The sequence below is a fragment of the Pristis pectinata genome, chromosome 6, assembly GCF_009764475.1.
Source record: "Pristis pectinata isolate sPriPec2 chromosome 6, sPriPec2.1.pri, whole genome shotgun sequence".
NCBI classification, from domain to species: Eukaryota; Metazoa; Chordata; class Chondrichthyes; order Rhinopristiformes; family Pristidae; genus Pristis; species Pristis pectinata.
The window spans coordinates 20,747,324-20,767,829 of NC_067410.1; the positions used below are offsets into that span (position 1 = coordinate 20,747,324).

At 38.8% G+C, this 20,506-nt stretch overlaps 1 protein-coding gene across 2 annotated transcripts in view; it reads right to left on the bottom strand.

Moving 5' to 3' along the window:
- Positions 1-20,506, bottom strand: part of nup210 (nucleoporin 210) — a 98,746-nt gene that overhangs the window by 56,613 nt on the left and 21,627 nt on the right. For both annotated transcript variants that reach the window (XM_052017290.1, XM_052017289.1), the window contains exons 4-8: positions 15,793-15,889; positions 12,792-12,942; positions 7,774-7,906; positions 6,070-6,228; positions 3,950-4,018 (exon numbers count right to left, since the gene is read on the bottom strand). In XM_052017290.1, coding sequence (XP_051873250.1) covers positions 3,950-4,018; positions 6,070-6,228; positions 7,774-7,906; positions 12,792-12,942; positions 15,793-15,889 — 609 coding nt within the window. The remainder of the gene's footprint in view (positions 1-3,949; positions 4,019-6,069; positions 6,229-7,773; positions 7,907-12,791; positions 12,943-15,792; positions 15,890-20,506) is intronic.

The window sequence follows — 20,506 nt, forward strand, 5'->3', positions numbered from 1 at the left end:
TTCAATATAGCCTTAGCACAGCTCAACTTTCACATAAAGATGTTATACAAACAGGCGATATTTAGAAAGCATTCCCTCTTTTAAGTTTTGCATCTTCAGTGGCCATGTCAGTAAACACCTACGATAAAATGTCCTTGATCTAGGTTTGTGCCATAATTCTTCTGACTGACCCAGAGCAGATCAAAATGAATGCATGACTCATATTAAAGGGCAGTTTGTATTATATTGATACCATTAGGAAGACCAGGCTCAAGTTGGATACTGGAGAGTTGTCACTTCGAATTCTTCTCAGCTGAGATGAGTTGTGAATGTCCTGCGTTACAAGAGGTCTTTTCAAAATTGGGGCATTATTTTATTATGATCAGTTAACTTCCTAAATAACATTATGGAAAATGTTCCTGCATTCTATGTTAATACATTGCTCACCACACAAAGTTGGTAATATTTGATAGTCATTAAGGTGACAAAAGCTATCTACAAACACAACTATTGCTCAACAACTGCAATTACAAATCTGAGAATATTCAATAAAATGGATTTCTCACGTAATATATTTACTGATGTCAGTACTTATTATATTGTGTACAAGTGCATCAGGATGTTTTATATTAAATTGCAATACTTGTCCAGTAAACCAAAAAATATATAGTTCTAAGCCACCACTGAATGTCTATTGTTTCACCTGAGTGTTGTACATGATATTCAAGAAAGAGGAATAGAATAATCAATCCCAAAAAGATGGATCAATTGTCCTTGACAGCTTATCAACTCTTCACTACTGCAGCAAAACCTCAGCAATTATCTGTCACAGAGGTTGCCATAAAATCGTTGGATTGGTCCATCTATCAAAGACATGTATTATCTTAAGATGCAGCAATATTCATAGACATGTATTTGGTTCAATTCCAATGCAGTCTTAAGACTAAGCATAGAGAAATATTTCTCTATGCAGTAAGAAAGAGCTACTTGAGTAGCCCCAGGTATTTAAAAAGATAAATGACAAAAAAAATTACAAACATATTTGCACCTGAGCAGCACTGCTCAGAAATGAAGAACAGGAAGATGAAGAATATATTATAAATCCTTGTATTCAGAGATCAAGGAAGAACAATGTGGTTTGTTTGGCTGTTGAACGAATGTTTTAGGTTATGAACTACTAGTATATTTCTTGATTTAAAAACCTCTTCTATCTAAAACTGGGTTTACAGTAAAACCCAGATAATCCATTACCAGATTGTTCCGAAATCCTGATGGTTCGGTATCTGGTTCACTGGATTTGGTCTCCCATACTCCCTTTAAACTAATTAGGTTCACTAGAAAATATATTATTGTGTAACATTTAAAAACAGAATTAAAAGTGTGAAAAGTGCATTGTGATATTAATAGGAGTATTAACCAACAGTCCAAAAAAATGTCAGTCTGTCACCAAAGTCCCAAGGATGCCAGATTATCAGAGTTTCACTGCAACAATTTCATGCTAGCATTAATACAAGCATGGAATAATAACATATTCTGCAGTCATTCTATTACCCTGAATTGAAGATTGAACATGATAAATGCATGAATATGCAAATTAAACAAAACTTTATCTGTCTTCATTATGTGTCTCAATCTCCCTTGTCTAAGAGGAATAGTGCAGAAAAAAAATCCATTGTTAATTTTTTTTGAATAGGAACATAAAATTAAGACAAACATTAATCATGAGTTCTCTACCCCTATTCCATTTCTGAGTAAATGTCCTACTTACTAACACTGGGGGAGTGACCATTCATGAAACACAAGAAAGTAATTTTGTTGACAAAGACACTTTTATTGTCCATACCCAATCATGCCTAACTGGAGAGGCAGGTAAGAGATAACCCTATTCAGTAACTCCAGACCCACCATTGACCAGACTACACAAGGATAGCACATTTCTTTCATTAAAGGGACATTAGAGAATCAGATGATTTTTATTTTAAATGACAAGTTTCGTGGTTACTGTAACCAAGACTAACATCTTAAATTCCAGAATATTCTGAGGAACAGGATTTATTAGCACTTGGAGAGGCAAAGGTTAATTAAGAATTGTCAGCATTGCTTTGCAAGGGGCAATCCTGTCTCAGTAATTAGATTGAATTTTGAGGAGTTGACTAACAGCAATTAGGTAAATTCAATTGATGTAGTTTAGATGGTGTTCAATAAGACTTTGTGCAAGGTCTTACTGAACACCATCTAGACCACATCAAGAGTGAGGTTAGAGACAATGGGATTCAGGGCAATTTGGAAAATTGGATCCAAAATTGGTGGAAGGTGATGTGTAAGGGTTGCTTCTTTGCTGGAAGCCAGTGGTATACTGCAATACCTCACACTTGCTCAGATTAAACTCCATCTGCTATTTCTCCGCTCATATCTGTAACTGATCCATATTCTGCTGTATCTTTTGACAGTCTTCAATGTTGTCCACAACTCCATCAATCTTTGTGTCCTCTGCAAACTTACCAACCCACTCATGTATTCTTTCATCCAAGTTTATGTATGTATGTATATATTACACCACTGGTCATGGATGTCCAGCCAGAATAACACCCATCCAAAATGAACAGTTGGACCTGAGGAAGCACTGAGTAACAAAGGAACCTTGATGCACATCTCAAGGATACCTGAAGGCAGCAGCACAGGTAGATAAAGCAGTTATTAAAGCATAAGGATTAATTACTTTCATTAGCTAAGAGCAAAGTTTCTGGTGCAACTATATAAAACATTAATAAGGCCATAGCTGGAGTACTGTGTGCAGTTCTGAGTACCACATTATAGCATGGATGAAATTGCACTGGAGAAGGTGCAGAGGAGATTCACCAGGATGCTATTGGGATTGAGAATTTGTGGGAGAGACTGGATAGTTTGTTTTCTTAGTAGCAGAGAAGGCTGAAGGTGGTGGCTAGAGGATCCCAAATGAAGTATATAAAATGAGGGGCACAGATTGGGTGAATAGTGTGCAACTTAGAAGAGGTGTCTAAGAGTACATAGGCTGAAGGTAACAGTGAAAGGCTAAGAGGAAGTTTGAGGAAGAATATTTGCACCAGTGGATGACTGAAATGAGGAATGCTTTGCCTGAGCAGTGCTGGAAGCAAGTACTCTCACAAGATTTAGGTACTTAGAGGAGTATGTGAAACCCTATAGTCTAGAAGGCTCTGGGCTCAGTGCTGGAAAGTGGGACCAGATTGGAACTTGATGGATGGATCCAGTGTCTAATGAACTTAAATTCCCCGGCTGCCATAATAGAGTTCAAATCACTGATAAAACACCAGTTCAGCTACAATTGGATTACTGTCTCCACTTCTGGGCACTGTCAGTCAGGAAAGAAGTAAAAGGCTTTGGAGAGCACTGAAAAGAGATCTGGCAAAGAGATTCCAAGAATGAGGTCTTTAGTAACATGGATAGACTGGGAAAGATTGTGTTGTTTTCCAAGAAACAGAAGAGATTATGATGGGATCTGAAAGGATATGAAAGGTAGAGAGTAGATGGAAGCTATTCCCATTGGTGGAGGGTAAAAAGCCAAAGCCAAGCAACAGAGAATGAAGGCAATTGGGAAAAGATAACCAAAAGTGACAAGGAGATTTCTTTTTGATAGAATAAAGTTAGTGTCAAGGGTCCTGAATGTACTGCCAGGCGTAGTAGTGGAGGCAGGTTACACTGCAGGATTCAAAAGGATGCTGATCAAGTAGCTGAAAAAGAAATTTGCAAGGCAATGGGTAGAGGGCAGGTGAATGTGAACTGCTTTTAAAAGAGAAGTGATGCAGTCACAATAGGCCTAATGGCCACCTCCTGTATTGCCTGTATCATTCCCTGATTCTGTGTCTTTGAACCGATGGTCCAGAAATCTGGCTGCAAGTCTAATAACTGAACTGCCTTGCTACCACATACCTCTTGACTGATGTCCTGCTGATATACCTTTTCAAATACTAACCTAGGTATCGTGCTTCAGCAACGTATATTGTGCAGTTTGGTAACCGAGATACACCTTGCATACGAATATCTACACATTTGTTAAGGTCAATTTTTTTTTCCAAATTGCTACTGATCTATTTATTCAAATAAACATATACCAACATGGATTATAAATCATTCTCGGATACTAATGACAACAACATTCTTAGATCTGCAAGAACTTGTTGCCAACCTGACATCAAAGGGCTAATTCCTAATTTAGTCGAAGTTCCAATCATCAGTCTCCCTCACTTAAATCCAAAATACTCTCTACAAAAGGGGGAAGCTTTAAAGCAAAATTATCCATTGGAGTTAAAAGTGGTGGATCAAAAAGTTCCTTCATCCCCCCTCCCCCACCCGACCACATAATTCAATTCCTGCCAGTAAAGCCTTCATAAAAATAATCAAAAATTGCAAAAACATTCCTCAAGTGGCATTCTGATGGCCCACAAATGATTAAGTTGTTTATTTTGAGTAACATCAAAGTGCTTGCAAAGGCAGACATTCCATCACCCCCATTATTTCAGACCTGCAATTTGCTGGTGGTGCAAATGCCTATGCTTTATGCCTCCTTATGGTCCTCTGCCAAGTCTTGATCATTAACATAATTGATGATGCTATTAAAAGGTTCAACGAACACCTTGTTGCTTTAAAAAGAACCACAACTTTCCTGTGTCATCCAGGCTTCTTGATTTTAAGGATAAGTGTTAACAAAATTCAATAATATTAAATTAGTGGCACAGGAATACACTTACTTTTTGGATGGACCCAAAGCACAGGTAAAAATATGCTTGTAAGGCATAATGGTTAAAAAAAAGTGTCTGACACCAAGTCTGTGATATGACCATATTGGAAAATTTAACTTACTTGCACCCCTACCCAAAGACAAAATGACAGATTGGAAGCTGAGATGAACCTAAAATAATTTCTCAGCATGCCCTTGAATTATGGTCATGATGCAGGTTGAAGGAGGTACAGGTGCTGCTGTCTTCCACATCAACCCATCAAATATTTCATTGATTAATTCAATGGCTAGAACTAGCTCAAACTACATTATATTGTTGCTTGGTCTCCCATTGCTCAGAAATGCTCATAAGTCATAATTTCAATCCAAAGAAAAGACATTTCTATGTCATATTAATAGAGTAGCTTAAAAAGATAGTCCTTAGTAGGATGCAGTTCAGAACTTACAGTCAGACAAGTTTAATCAGAGTTAGGAGAAGAGGACTGATTTCAAAAAGAATTTGTGGGAGAGCAGGTTTTTTGTGCATAAGGTGAGAGTGACCCAAGCAGATGCTTCAACTACTAACATTTCCTACATATTTTAGAAGTTAGCTTCAACTACTAACATTTCCTACATATTTTAGAAGTTAGCAGAAGAGTGCTGATGAAACAGAAAAGACGAGTACAACTGGGCATCAGATAAAGATCAGAATCAACAGTGAAAGCTGAAATTATATTGCATTTAGAAACAGAGTCAGTGTACATAAACAAAATTCACAATAATGTAAGACTAAGATTATGACTGCTAACACTTGTTTTGCTATACAAGCTGAAAACAACCAAACATTAAGCATAAATGCAAGCAGCTGGTTGCTATTGATGTACTCAGTTGAAATCTACAAAAAGCCATTTATACCATAGCTGCAAACTGAATCATACGACAAACTGAACAGTTAGCATATTATTTTAATTTCTACATAGTTACCCTGTTTTGTTTTTAAATTGAAAACCTGGCTCTTTACTCCAAATAATTTAGATTAATTGCACAATGCTGTATGACAGATGTACAAACTATGTAGATTCTGACCCTTCATGCATCAAGGATGGAAATATTGTGCATCCAGCAAATGATGCTCGCACCTTTTATGCAGAATAAGCATTGAGCAAAGACCATTAGCAGCAAACATGCCAAAACAGGAAAAACAAATGCAAGTGCAGCAAAATAAACAGCTGGCTCCTCAAAGTACAACCATATAGGCTTATTAAGTTAGTGTGAGGGGCAGTCATAATTGTACAAATAGCATTGTTCCTGTCAAAAATTTTATCATTCAGCTTCTGCAAGGTGTAAGCTTGTTTTTCCAAAACATCAAAGGATACTCTTGTGCATTAGCACCAAGTTTATTTGCCCTTGCTGCAGTGCGGTTACCGTTGAAGTAGCTTGCTCTAGTTTGCCCACCGGTCGATTTGCATCTCCCCCTGGACTTGCTATGCTATTTTGCAGTTCTAATTCATATTGGTCAGAAGGCATCATTAGTTCTGGAAGGAAAAGGGTAAATGAATTTTAGTAATCTGAAATAAAATGAAGAATTTACCAAGATAATTTATAGAAATTTTTAGCCACATTACAGTGCAAAGCAGATGCAAAAATCATGTTTGTCAGAATAGCCTGTCTGCAGTCACACTGTTGATGCTGCTATTCACTTCAAATAACTTTTTAAAAAACATCAGTTTGTTACATATTTATATCAGTCTTTGCATTATAAAAACATGAAAAAAATCTGTACTAATGGGAAGAGGATTAAACATTTGATATCCGACCTAAAAATCTCAGAAATTATATAAGCAGATATCATTACTGTGATGTGAGCAGAATGGTAAGATGGCCCCACGACACAAAGTCATAGCAAGTTTAGGTGGGGAAAAATAAACTGGATTCCAGGGAAAATCTCTGAAATACCTTCCCGAAAGCAACATCCTGACCTGAAAGTTGCTGCTCAGATCATTAAGCAGAGGATTCCAGAAATTTAAATGAACTTGTAAGGGAGAGGAAAGCTGTGTCAGAAGTATTGTTGTGATCCTTTTGTTAATTAAAAAAAATGAAGGAAATTCTCAGCAGACTCAAAGACTCAGAATAAATCATTGGGCATAGCACTTATTGCTGATTTCATGAAAAGGACAAGGAAGGAGATTTGAGAGATATCAACAATGGTTCAGAAAGATTTGCTTGGAGTTGTGTTATCATGGTGCCACTGGCAGACAAATTACAGCAACTGCAGAATCAGTTTTAATTTAATTAAATATTAATAAAATAATAAGTTTTGCAGTGAGGAAAATGTAACTTGCCTCACCAACCTAAATGGACTTTTTTATTGCCAAAAACTGGAACATAGATAATCTGGTCAGGTTTCCAAAAGACATTGAAAAAAAAATTGTGTGGGTACATTTATGGGGTTTCACTATAGTGCAGAAGAAAGGAAAAGAGTGTAAAGTCTCCATGGATTGGTAATGGAACCACTTTTTATAATATTTTGGATGCAGAAACATTTTTGGTGGAAGTTTCCTTCCATTGTAGAGAGTAAAGAATACAAGCCTGAAAAAGCATTAAATTAACATTTTGATATTTTGAATGCCCCTTAATTTGATTAATTTTTCCAATTACTTTTCTTACATAGTTAAATTTTTTTTAAAGATACTTTATAAATTCCCTTATGTTTCCTTGCAAAGTGAAAGCTCTAGTTTCTCCAGGATCCCCTTAACAACATAAGCCAAAATGATATCAAGCATCAATATTGTGGTTCTTTCAATGCTCAATTGGTCCTCTACATTTTAGTGACTACCATTGGAGGTATACAAAATAGTGAATGATTTGCGATTGGAAAATGCAGAATATTAAATATCTAGGGGGTAGTAAAAGTAAAAACCCTTGTATGTTCCAAAAGGGGCAATGTTTTATCCTTTGGTTAAGTGAACCCAGACTGTATTTACAATCATGTGGCTAGAATGGTTCAGGTCATAATGTTTGCTTATGTACTTTTCCTTCACATTTTATCAGGCTTCAAAAATAAAAGGCAAAGGACAAACCTGTGATCTTTCCTTGCTTGAGTTTCTGCACACAGTAACGAATAGAGCTGCCCTCTATCAAGTAGATATCATAAGCTGGGTTCAGCATAATGTTTTCTAGGATTAGGAGTTGAACCTCTGCAGCAGGCACATTCTTAGAGATAAAGAATGACAACGCAGTCATTAAAAACAAAAATACTGTTCAGATATCAGATGCAATTTTGTGGCAGAATTACTTAAATCTATTACTAAAATTTCATTTGAATAAACAACAAATTCTGCTATAACATACATCTTCCCTTATCCTCAGGTTTTGTTTGATAACAGGGGACATACATCACGCACAGAAATCTAAACATTCCGATTAAGATACTCCAACACGGTAATTCTCAATCTGTGACTTGATCAGCATGCTGCTGAGGCCCACGGTATGTATCACGGCTTGGTACGGCAACTGCTCTGCCCAGGACCGCAAGAAACTGCAGAGAGTTGTGGACACAGCCCAGCGCATCACTAACACCAGTCTCCCCTCCTTGGACTCTGTCTTTACCTCTCGTTGTCTTGGTGAAGCAGCCAGCATAATCAAAGACCCCACCCACCCGGGTCATTCTCGCTTCTCTCCTCTTCCATCGTGTAGAAGATACAGGAGCCTGAGGGCACGTACCAACAGACTTAAGGACAGCTTCTACCCCACTGTGATAAGACTATTGAACGGTTCCCTCATACAATGAGATGGACTATGACCTCACGATCTACCTTGTTGTGACCTTGCACCTTATTGCACTGCACCTTCTCTGTAGCTGTGACACTTTACTCTGTACTGTTATTGTTTTTACCTGTACTACCTCAATGCACTCTGTACTAACTCAATGTAACTGCACTGTGTAATGAATTGACCTGTACAATCAGTATGCAAGACAAGTTTTTCACTGTACCTCGGTACAAGTGACAATAATAAACCAATACCAATACATTCTACAAACAATTTTAAATGGATACGAGGGAACTAAATTATGTGGGTGTAGCCTACAATACATTGAGTGCTGCAATTGTGGCAAATTGGCTGAGACTACTGCTCTAACAAATAAGAACAGGATCCAAAATGGTGAACATTTACTTTCTTTAAGTTGCAGGATTCTGGAATTGAACTGCATCTTACTCTTCTCTTTACTTTGTGGAACAGATTTCAAGAGTAGAGGCTGTGTACATTTGTAAAATCAGCAATTGGGTCTAGAATAGTACAAAAATGGGGACAAGGAGGTAAAGAGGCTGGTGAAGGCGGGGACTGAAGTGAATCTCAATAGTCAGCAACTCCTCACTCAAAAAAGTTACACCAGTGTATTACAAAGAATGCAACTGTAAATTCATCCCATTATGTACCAAATTGTTCTCTACTTTGTTAATGGAAGGGGAGGGATTAAAAAGAAAAAGAAACTTTTCTCTGTCGGAGAACATTTCTACAAAGTAACCAGTTGCCACTTTTATCAGCGTATTACAGTTATTTAAAAAGTGAAACAAAATTTAGATCAAGTTCTCTCCTTTGCTGGATCACAGAATACTCTGTAAAAATTCTCATCTCCCCTCTTTAAAGTCAGACAAAAGTGGATCAGAATTCAAACAAAATTATCATTTCCTTAGTCACTTCCTCAATGACCTGCTTGTGCTATGGTTCTGCAGCAACTGATGAGTCTCATGCAGGAATTTTCAGTGTCTGACACAGAGCTAGGTGGGTTGGTCGATTGACTGATGAGCTTCTTAAAGATCCCTTCCTCTGCTTTCACTTGGCCTCCAAGAATACTTAGTGCCTTTGCCACTGGTTTGAGCTGTATTGGACCAGCATTCCCATGAGTCAGTGAGGAAGTTATATTTCCATACTTATTCCCCATTCTACCCAAGGAGTTTTAAAGACATAAACTATTTTTTTCTTGTCCAGAAACTTTTTGGTATTACTGACCCCAGTAGTGCAATAATTCAGGAGTTTGGCATCAGGCACGTAGATGATGTGGATCACCATTAAAGCTGGTTACATCCAATAGAGCATCAGTGATGGGGAGATTGGCCTGGGAGAGAATGCCGATATTGGATTGCCTGTCATGCCCATGGATTTGGTAGATATTGCAAGGCTACTCCTTTGATATGAGGTGCCTGAGAGGTAAGGACATCTCAAATACATCGAGGAGAGCTGCTGCTCAATGGGCTAAGACTTTCGCATTGGAAATGAGGTCTACAAATGCTTTTCCACAAATGACCAAAGACTATGTCTCCAACGTGCCAGCATCAACAGGTTTTGATGATATGCTTTACTAAGAGATGGCTCTCAAGATATGGTAAGTGATCCTTGTTCGCCAGGGTCTCATCATGGATCCTGTCAGTTGGGATGCAGTGCTGTGTGGGAGGTATAGGACCTTGGCCTTCTAGATGTTTAGTGCAAGGCTCATATTCTAATACACTTCAGTGAAGGAATCAGTGATGGTCTGGTGTTCAAGAGCAAAAGTGCACATACGCAAGTGCTATCTGCACAATAATTTAAGGACTGAAACTGGTGTGATCTTGGTTATGGATGGAGCTGAAGATTTAAGTGTTTCCAGCTTGTCCTGTAGATTAGCCGCACTCCAACAAGGGAGCTTTTTGGAAGTGAGGTTATGTGTTATAGTGAAAAAGATTAAGAGGGTTCATGCAATGAAAATTTTGCTGGATCTCAGTCTACACTTGGATTGGTATCTTTATTGGTGAGGATTCCAGTTTTAATATCATCAAGAAAGAGACTGAGGATGAAGATGAATTTTGAGGCAACCAAATGTCAGAATCCTCCTGGCTATTGGGAGGTCAGGGGAGGACATTTACAGTGGTTGATGCTATTTTCTTCTCTTTTCTGGATTTGGCATGCAGTGAAGATCTTGCCCACTCTGCTCCTTGAAAGAGGGGTGGGCAGGAAGTGGAAAGGAGCTCTTTGACCAATAAGCAGTGGAGGATCCTCACAATGACTTTCCTTGTGGCAGACAGCAAGAAGAACCTGCAGTAACTACAGCAATTCGATAGGTCCCCTTTCTTAAAGATATTTAGATTACAGCAGAGTTCCCCGGGCATGTTCTCAGAGTCCGAAAGCATGCAAGGTGCCTTCCTGAGTTAGACCAATTTGTCTGCACATCCCTCTAAACCTTTCCTATCCATATACCCGTCCAAATGTCTCTTAAAAGTTGTGATTGTATCCATCTCTATCGCTTCTTGTGGAACCTCATTCCATAGAGCCATCACTTACTGTATGAAAAACTTGACTCTCAGGTCCCCTTTAAATCTTTCCACTCTCACCTTAAACCTGTACCTCTCACCTCACCTAGTTTTAGACTCCCCTATTCTGGGGGAAAAGACATTGACCATCCACCTTATCTATGCCCCTCATTATTTTTTTTTATATATCTCAGCCTTCTTCACTCAAGGGAAAACAGTCTCAGCTTTCTAGTCTCTTCCCACATAACAGACAAAAAGTCATGAATTCGGGCTAAAAGTACTTTGCCACCATGTTTTAATAATGAAATTCCAGCTCAGTCTCTCCAGAGGCTTTATTGCTTTTAAGCCACTGGCTGGCCTCATCAATCTCTTTCTGGGCTACGGTAGCACTGAGGTTGTTGCAGATAGACTGCAGAGTGCTGACAAAGACACTCACATTAAGTGCAGTTCAGGAAGTAATTGAAGGGTTCAAACAAAAAAGCGTGACATTTTTGTCACCATTTGAACTATTGTTCCGACCAATGGCTACTTGTTGTAATAATCTAGCCTCAATTGTTTTTGATCTTTGCTCTTAGCTGGATAGGTTAATGGACCTTGCACAGTGCTGAAGAATCTTTGCAAGGCATGGTCATTAGCTAGTTGCTGGATCTCCTGCACTTTCCATCAACAGTATCTTCTCTAGGTCATGATTTTTTTTTGTTGAACCCCAGATTTCTGATGCCCAAAGATCTTATCTGCACTTCCTTTCTCCCCCACCCCCCTCATTGCTTCCAATTCAAGAACATCTTGCATTTACTTGTTAGCTCCCAAATCCTTTGGTCATTCAAAAAAAGCCAGTCCGTGTGTATTCTGGTAAAGAAACCAGCCTCTTCACAAGTGCTATTTATTGTGAACTTCAAGGGAGACCATGTCACATTATGGACACACAGCAGCTCTTGCTAGTTGGGAATAGTGAGTTTGGGCACAATTCATTGATTGAATTCTTCCTCCCACCCCCAAAATAAGTTTTCCTGTAGCAGAGCTTCCATGGCCATCACCCTTTAGGGAAGTGGTTGGTGAATGTGACTGAGCAGACATTGGTGAAGGTAGAGACTGGTCCATTAGATGATACGAACATTTTTAAGATTGCTCATCGAGATGATGGGACAGTCTTAACAGATGAGGGTTCCTGGATTGGTGGTGTATGGCCATGGGGTCATGATCATGATCTAACCGTTGTCAGGAAGACAACTCCATTGTTAGCTTTCCTTACTTTCTTGCCCAGAGCACCTTTGAGGGTCATGATCACTCCAGCACCCCAACCAATGAAGGCAAGCATGCCATGCACCTTCTTTACCACCCTAGCTACCCTATGAAGGATCTGTCATTCCAAGATAATAATTTCATTGAGTAGAAGATGCCTGTGCACAGATTCTTTAAGGGATGGCTGGTGCACACTAGATTTGTGCACTAGAATTGATGGAGTGAGGCCATGATCCAACAGCAAGGAAGTCAAGATGACCAGAGACCAGGCTCCATGGACACATACGTACACATACTCTAATCACACAAATGCATGAAAGTACAAATGTTCTACAAAATGTGTGGGGAAAAAACTGTGGATACAGCTCCCAAATTCACTGCCATCATTCATTGTATCACTGCTCCAAGAGGTGTTTTGAATGAGACCACCATTTAAAAAAAACACACAAAACAAGTAAAAAATGCATTTAGATCCCATTTGCAAGAAGAAACAGCATAGAAAATAAGTCTCATGCATTAATCACAGCATTTTAAGAGAGACTCTTGGAAATGTGCCAATATTAAATTACTTTGTAAATTGCTTCTTGTATTTTCCCTTTCAGTTTTGAATTTCCTGTCTTCATTCCCGACACCAAAACTGTATCCCCTTGTTTGCCATGTTTCTCCATCTCTGATATGTACATTGGTGGAGTGTAGGTAGATTCAGAAAACTTAACAATCCTGCAATAAAAAGAGTGAGGTAATTACTCAAATCATTTATCTTTCTCTCTAAAGAACTAAAGTATCAAGAAATTTTCAAATCAGCTGACTCAGTTTACATAACATTTTCTTAGGTATTTAGTTATTTATTAGACACCTCTGTGTCATTTATGAAAAGACAACAAAAAGAATGCTCCATTCTAATGTCCCAAGTAATGGATTTATTGTGTATGAACACCTGTATCAGCCAAAAGAGAAAGCATCTGATCTTATTCAGGAACTACAACATTTCACAAACTACTTGAGTAATAAACATGTAATTATCTGAAACATCATGGCAATGTTGCACAATATTAGTTAAAATGCAAATATTAAAGAGAAAATGACTACTGGCCACACCTACAAGAAATGAAGTTGTGCATAATACATAGGAGTCAGCACCATTACATACTATGTACAGAGGAATAAGTAAACATTTCTTTAAAAAAAAAATCAAATTGGCAAAAATATACCCCAGTTGTCAACACTAATGGGCAATATGCTTGCAGTCAGAAACAGATTCAAGTCCTCGATTCCTACTCTCAAAAGTGTTTAAGAAAAACAAACTTGAGGACTGATTCACTGATGCAAGGAAAGTAAAATTTAAAAAAAAAAACGACAGACAACACCAGCTTGATGCCCAGGTTGTGGTCTGTAATTTACAAGCATCTTAGGTGCACTGAGTAACAACAACAAAACAAAAAAAAACATCAAGTGCATGGCAGGAAGGTCCTGCATAGCAGTTATTCTGCAAGTTCACCCATTTTAAATTGGGAACAGCTTTTGCTGTCGGCTTCAGACACCAAGCTTTAGATGTGTGATTAACAGATAGATAGGACCGTCTCTGAAGTGAGTTGGGCCATTTACTCCATATGAAAATCCAGTAACTGCAGCTACTAAAAGTCAAAACAAAATAAAAAAAAAGTTGCAAACACCTAGCAGGTAAGGCAGTATCTGTGGGAAGGACCTGGGTTAATATTTCAGGTCCATAAGCATTCATCAGAACTGGGAAAAATTAGAAATTAAACAAGTTTCAACTTGCAGAGAAAGGCAGAGGACAGTGGAGAGAACAAATAGAAGATCTATGATAGGGAGCCAGGAGAGACTGCATGACACAACTGACTGTGCACCTGATAAAGGCATCTGAGGAGGAGAGTAAATAGGAGGATTCAAATGAAATCTGTGATATGGACAAGTACAAGAAAAAACTGAATCCTAGAAATGGTTAGATAATGACATTTTGGCATGGTAGAAAAATGGCTGGCCAACAGAAAACACAAGAGGCATAACTGGGTCTTTTTCTGGTTCACAAGATATCACAAAACTTTTACAGTACATTGGATAAATGTATGGTCACTACATTTGCTGATGACATGAAGATTGGTAGAAAAGCAAGTTATTTATAAAAAAAAGAGGCTACCAATGGATATAGATAGGCTGAATGAGTGGCCAAATATCTGGCAAGTGGACTATAACATGGGAAAATTTGGAAGTCTCCAAATGACTTCAGCAACAGCTTAGCACCATGGCGACTCTGGCCAAGACCCCAGAGACACTCCTTTTGTCCTATCCATTCCTCACCAAGCCCCTCTGCAACTCAAAGCTAATTTGTTTTTTTCCTCTTTCCTAGTTTTGATGAAGAGTGTCTGACATGAAACATCAATTCATTTTCTCTTTCCACAGATGTTGCCTGACCCACTGAGTGCATCACTCAGCTTCTGGTTTTGTTTCAATTACTTTCCAGCTTAGAAGTTTAGGCTTGCTTCTCCCCCCCCCCCCAATGCAAAATTGATCTAGTCCTGATGATATCTGCACTCAGATGGGAGTGCCTGAATGTTCTTTTAATAATCACGTGAACTATTTGTGGATATTGGCAGGATCTTGCAAAGTCATGGCACTTTCCTGCCTCCAGCTGTATGGGAGGAAACTTAGAAACCACTCATGAATGAGAAATGATATCATGCTTGTATAATTGGTCAAAGAGAAATAGTTCAGACATTTCTGTTCTGACTGGACCCTTTGCATTGGATTTTCAAAAAGCAAACCCAATTTAGCCGAATAATCTCAATGAGAAGCTGCAATCTAAATTATTTCACCCTTCCTTGAGCTCACTATGCATTTGCATGAGAGAAGACATGGTAAAACAAATGGAAAGCAGTTTGTGTGACAACTGATAGTGGAGAACTCAGAGCTACATTATCACACAGTTCAGAATCTATACATCAAGACCCTCAGAGTTAAATTCTGCTGGAAGAAAACAATATCTACAACCAAGAAACAAAATGGATAGAATATTTTGATATATTCTATCAATATCTTGATTCCACATGCCTATTGATTTATGATCAACCTGGCTTAAAGGTGAAAAATTACAAGATACAGATTCCAAAATATCCAAGAACCAAACATTGGTTCAGTTCCTCCACATTGGTTAACACCAATATCAGAATGAAGAGCACAATAAAATAGGAGTAGGAGTAGGAGTAGGAGCCTGCCCGACTATTCAATATGATCATGGTTGGTCTTCCTCAGGTCACATCTCTTTTGTGCCAGTTCCCCATAGCCCTCAATCCCTCATCTTTCAAAAAAATTAACTACTTCCTCATTAAATACTCCCAATGATCTAGCCTCATCTTTCTTGAACATTGATTAAAGCACTGCGCAGCTTCTACAGAACCTGCTGAATATGTTATAACTATTAGCCGAACCAGCTGCTTTAAAGAGAAGTGTTATATTTTTAAGACCTAAAAACAAAAGGATAAACTATTTTATTGCAAATGATAAATCACTCAAAGTGGAAAAGAGTTGCACCTGAAGAGTCCAGACACCTACCTTAAGGCATTATGGGAATCTGAATATCTAGCAAATTCAGTATCCTTCACTATACTCCATTCAAATACGATTCCTGCCAATGTGCTGAATGTGTTTCCTGTAAAAGAGGGGATAAGAAACTCAGTATCTGCACCACAGGTTAATTTTGCAATTGCAGCTTAACTGGTTACTATCAGGTTCTAACTATTAGAAATGTCCATTTCAGGACCCCCTGGAAAAAGTAAACAGGTACTTAAAGGAATGAAAGCACAATAGGAGATCCCACCAAAAATACTACTGCAATTTCAACTTGCGTAGTGATCCCTGAAGCTGGATAAAACTGGGGTCTTAATATGGATTTTGCACCAGTTGTATTTTCAACATGACATTTGTGTATTTCAAACCAAATATTCAGTGAGCCAATTTATTTTACTAACCACATAACACAAGTAGATCATTTATGACTGTGTCACAACTAATGGGGATATTGGGACCCACAGCCTTGGTAGCTCTCTTAATTAGACAAATTGTACTGCACATCTAAAGAAAAATGCACTGAGTTGTTGCCAACATTGCAAAACAATATCAAATATTAAAGCAAAAGTAACATTTTTACACACAGCAGGAAATTGAAAGCAATGGGTATAGTTCTACATCAATTGGTTACAATTTCCTTGAAGACTGCTACAGTAGTCCCTGGGTTATGCAAGTTCATAAATCGTCAGAAACAAGCAATTTCAGTGAGGTTCGATTAACACGATCTTTTACTTATTGTCTTCCCTTGTGTAGTTACATTGGTACAGAATCAGAATGTCCCACATCCAATGGCAGTTTTGATAGCCTTAAAATGTTAATGTATATTATGTTGGTTGATAAAGTATTTTACAAGTGTCAATAGAAGAGACTGCTTTGTAAGTTTCCAAAGCGAATCCTTTAAGTAGCCCCCCGTTGTGAACTGGCAGCCTGCGTTCTGGTGTCTACTTGATTACTGCAGGAAAGTTTCATGCAAACAGACCAGCTTTCTTTTGAAATAACTAGCTGCTGCCCATATTCCATAACTCCTGAAGATGTTTGCATTTCCGTACCTCACTTTCCTACCTTGAAAAATTCTTTAAAAACCTATGGGAGAATTTGTATAAAGTTGGATTTCCGCAAGCCAGGTCTTCCGTAACACAGGGAGCCTCTGTGTCTACGTGAAGATGCTTCATTATGGAAAGGATACAATTCTTGTCACTTGTTCTCTTAATTGCCTTGGCTACTTTCAGCCTCTCTTCCTTGATTCACACTGGCATTTTGCTACCCCTTCCACCCACCCAGTTCAAGGGTGGTTTTTTAATCTTTCATGTCCCTCCCATTACAAAAGCAACCAGGATTTGCCACTTAGTCCTCCTCCAAACTTGAAGACCCACCTCTCCTTCACTGCCCCTCAGCACTGGAAATGAAGTAGCACATTTTAACCATTTGGACTGCTCAATATTAATGAGAACTCGCAATTTATACAAAAAAAGTCAGTTCCTTGGGTCTAAATTCTTCATTAGTTTATCTCCACCCCACCATCTATAGTGTTCTACTGGCCAACAGCATGAAAGCTCCATTGCTGGTCTCCTCAGAGTTGTGATAACAATGAGTGTGATATGCAAGTTACCACAATTGACCTTAATGACTGCAGATTGGGAAACAGAGTGCATAATGTAGAAAGCCCATAACAGCAGGTACTAGAAAGTCTGCCTTGTCAAGGAAACACTCCAAATGAACCTTGCACTAAGGAAAGGAGGAAAGAAAAGTTACACTACTGTTTAAGGTGCAAAGTCTGCGTCGTGATGATTAGATCTCTATGCATAAAACTAGTTTTCTAAAAGGAAACCCCTTTCTTTAAAATTTTGTAAATTCTAAGCAGATCAGCTGTAGTATAAAGAAAGAATGGAATTCTGGGTCACATCATCAAAACAATTCCATTTTCTTACAGGGAACTACAATGAATTGGACTCCTCAGTGTCTGCATTAATGCCAATCGAGTGGAAACTCATGATAACATTTGGATAAATTGAACAAGATTTTGCACGAGAGGCATCATTGACTTGCAACTAAAATTATCTGGTGAGCAAATCCTGCCCTTGATAAGGTGTTCCATATTTTCCAACATCTGTCAGAAGAATATACTTCAGCTAGAATGTCAATGAGTAAGAGGTGGAGCAGACAGTTTTCCCCCAGTCAATTGCACTTCAACTAAATGAAATTTCACAGTAAGATCATCAATGTTGTGAACATTCGAGTATCACAAAGAAATAACACTTTAGATCTTCAATTTGCATCAGTTTTCCTTTTCTGCCTCTTTTGCAACCCCAGCCAAGCAGACTTGTATGCAAGTTTAATTTGTTTTTATGTTATCACTTCCAGAAACCAGAACTCTAGCTTGGTGTGCACTTTGGAATGCCAAGTTGGTATTCTATAGATCAGGTTTTCATAGATCGTATTGCTATCGATCTCTCAGCTGATTAAATGCCAGCCTGAGGATCCAAATGAAGCGACTCCATCTGAAACACGGACTGAAAATTTCCCTCCACAGATGCTGCCTGACACACTGAGTTCCTCCAGCAGCTTGTTTTTTTTTTGCAAAAGGTGCTTATGTGATTTAATTGCCAATAAACATTCAATGATGAACACTTTTAGAGAGAAAGAGAAAGGAGAGAGGCTTGCAGGAGGTGCCACAGCACATTGCTGCACCAGCAAGCAGGGGAGACATGATATGCAAAACCATAACACTTTCTAAAGTTTCAGAAAGCACATCTTTCCCAGTGTCCCACTGATGCAGTCATGAATACTTGAAACAGTGAATAACAAATTCATGAATAACAAGGGATGGGTCTAAGGTGAAGTCTATCCTAACTTTTTTTTCCTCTTCTGTTGCTGTTTACTCCATCTCCCAATGTAAATTACATTAAACAAATGGATGCTTGGCATTAACTTCTTTTTCTGCAGCCCACTCATGAATCATATTGTTTATTCAAGCTCGACTCCTGGGATGGATCAAAGATCTAGGCTGACACTCCAGTACGGAGAAAATGCTACACTGTCAACAGTGCCATCTTTCAACTGTGATGTTAAACTGGCACATTAAACCAACTCTACTCTCTTGGGTGGACACACAAGTTCCTCTATTTAAACTGAATGGGAGCTCTGCTGATGGTCTGTGAACATTTAATCCTAAGGACACACAAATTATTCATCCTGGTGCTGTTTGCTGAGCCATACTGTACACAAACTAGTATATATATTTCCAAATTTTACAAGTATGGTTACTCCTCGACAGTAGTTAATTTACTGCAAGTTACTTCAGGATGCCACAGGTCATGAAAGGTGCTATTAAAAAAAATACAAGTTTCTTCCTGCTGTTATTTTCACTCCCCAAACCATTATGTTCACAGAAGGCCAAATGGAAGCCAATGTGCCAAAGACTCTTCCAGTTCAAGATTCAAGAAATACAGAAATTTATTCCAGAGATCCAAAATTCAGCTGTTGACACTCCATTCTTCCAATTTGCTCACCAGAAATTTCACCAAATACCTGTTGTGATGGTAGGTGGAGGACAAACAGCAAATTCTGGTTCACAAGTTCTCCCATTCACACTAAGAATAATGGACTCAATCACAGACTGCTTTATCTGCATCTGTACTATAATTCCAAGCAAACTCATCTCCAAACTCAAGACCTGGGACTCAACACCTCCCTTTGCAACTGGATCCTTGACTTCCTGACCAACAGAATGCAATCGGTAAGGATAGGCAGCAACACCTCCAGCAATATTTTTCTCAACACTGGTGCCTCAAAGCTGCATCCTCAGCCCCCTACTCTACTCCCTATAGCCTCAAGACTGTGTGGCTAGATTCTGCTCTAAATCCATCTACAAGTTTGCAGATGATACCACCGTAGTGGGCCATATCTCAAATAACGACAAGTTGGAGTCCAGAAAGGAGATAGAGAGCTTAGTGACATGGTGTCATGACAACAACCATTCCCTCAATGTCACCAAAACAAAAGAGCTGGTCATTGACTTCAGGAAGGCAGGCAGTGCACATGCTCCTGTTTACATTGATGGTGCTGAGGTTGAGAGCTTCAAGTTCCTAAGAGTGAACATCACCAATAGCCTGTCCTGGTCCAACCATGTGGACGCCACAGCCAAGAAAGCTCACCAACACTTCTACTTCCTTAGGAGGCTAAGAAGTTTGGCATGTCCCCTTTGACACTCAAATTTTTAATTGATACACCATTGAAAACATCCTATCCAGACGCATCACGGCTTGGAGTGGCAACTGCTCTGCCCAGGACCGCAAGAAACTGCAGAGAGTTGTGGACACAGCACATCACGGAAATGAAGTAGTCTATACTACTTGCTGCCTCGGTACAGCAGTCAGCATAATCAAAGGCCCCACCCCAGACATTCCCTCATCTCCCCTCTCCATTTGGGCAGAAAGCACATACTACCAAGCTCAAGAACAGCTTCTATCCCACTGTTATAAGACTATTGAACAGATCCCCAATTTGATAAGATGGACTTGACACAATCAACCTCATTGTGACCTTGCACCTTATTTTCTACCTGCACTGCACTTTCTCTGTAGCTGTTACACTTTATTCTGCATTCTGTTATTGTTTTACCTTGTACTACCTCAAGGCACTGTGTAATAAATTGATCTGTATGAACGGTATGCAAGACAAGTTTTTCCACAGTACCTTG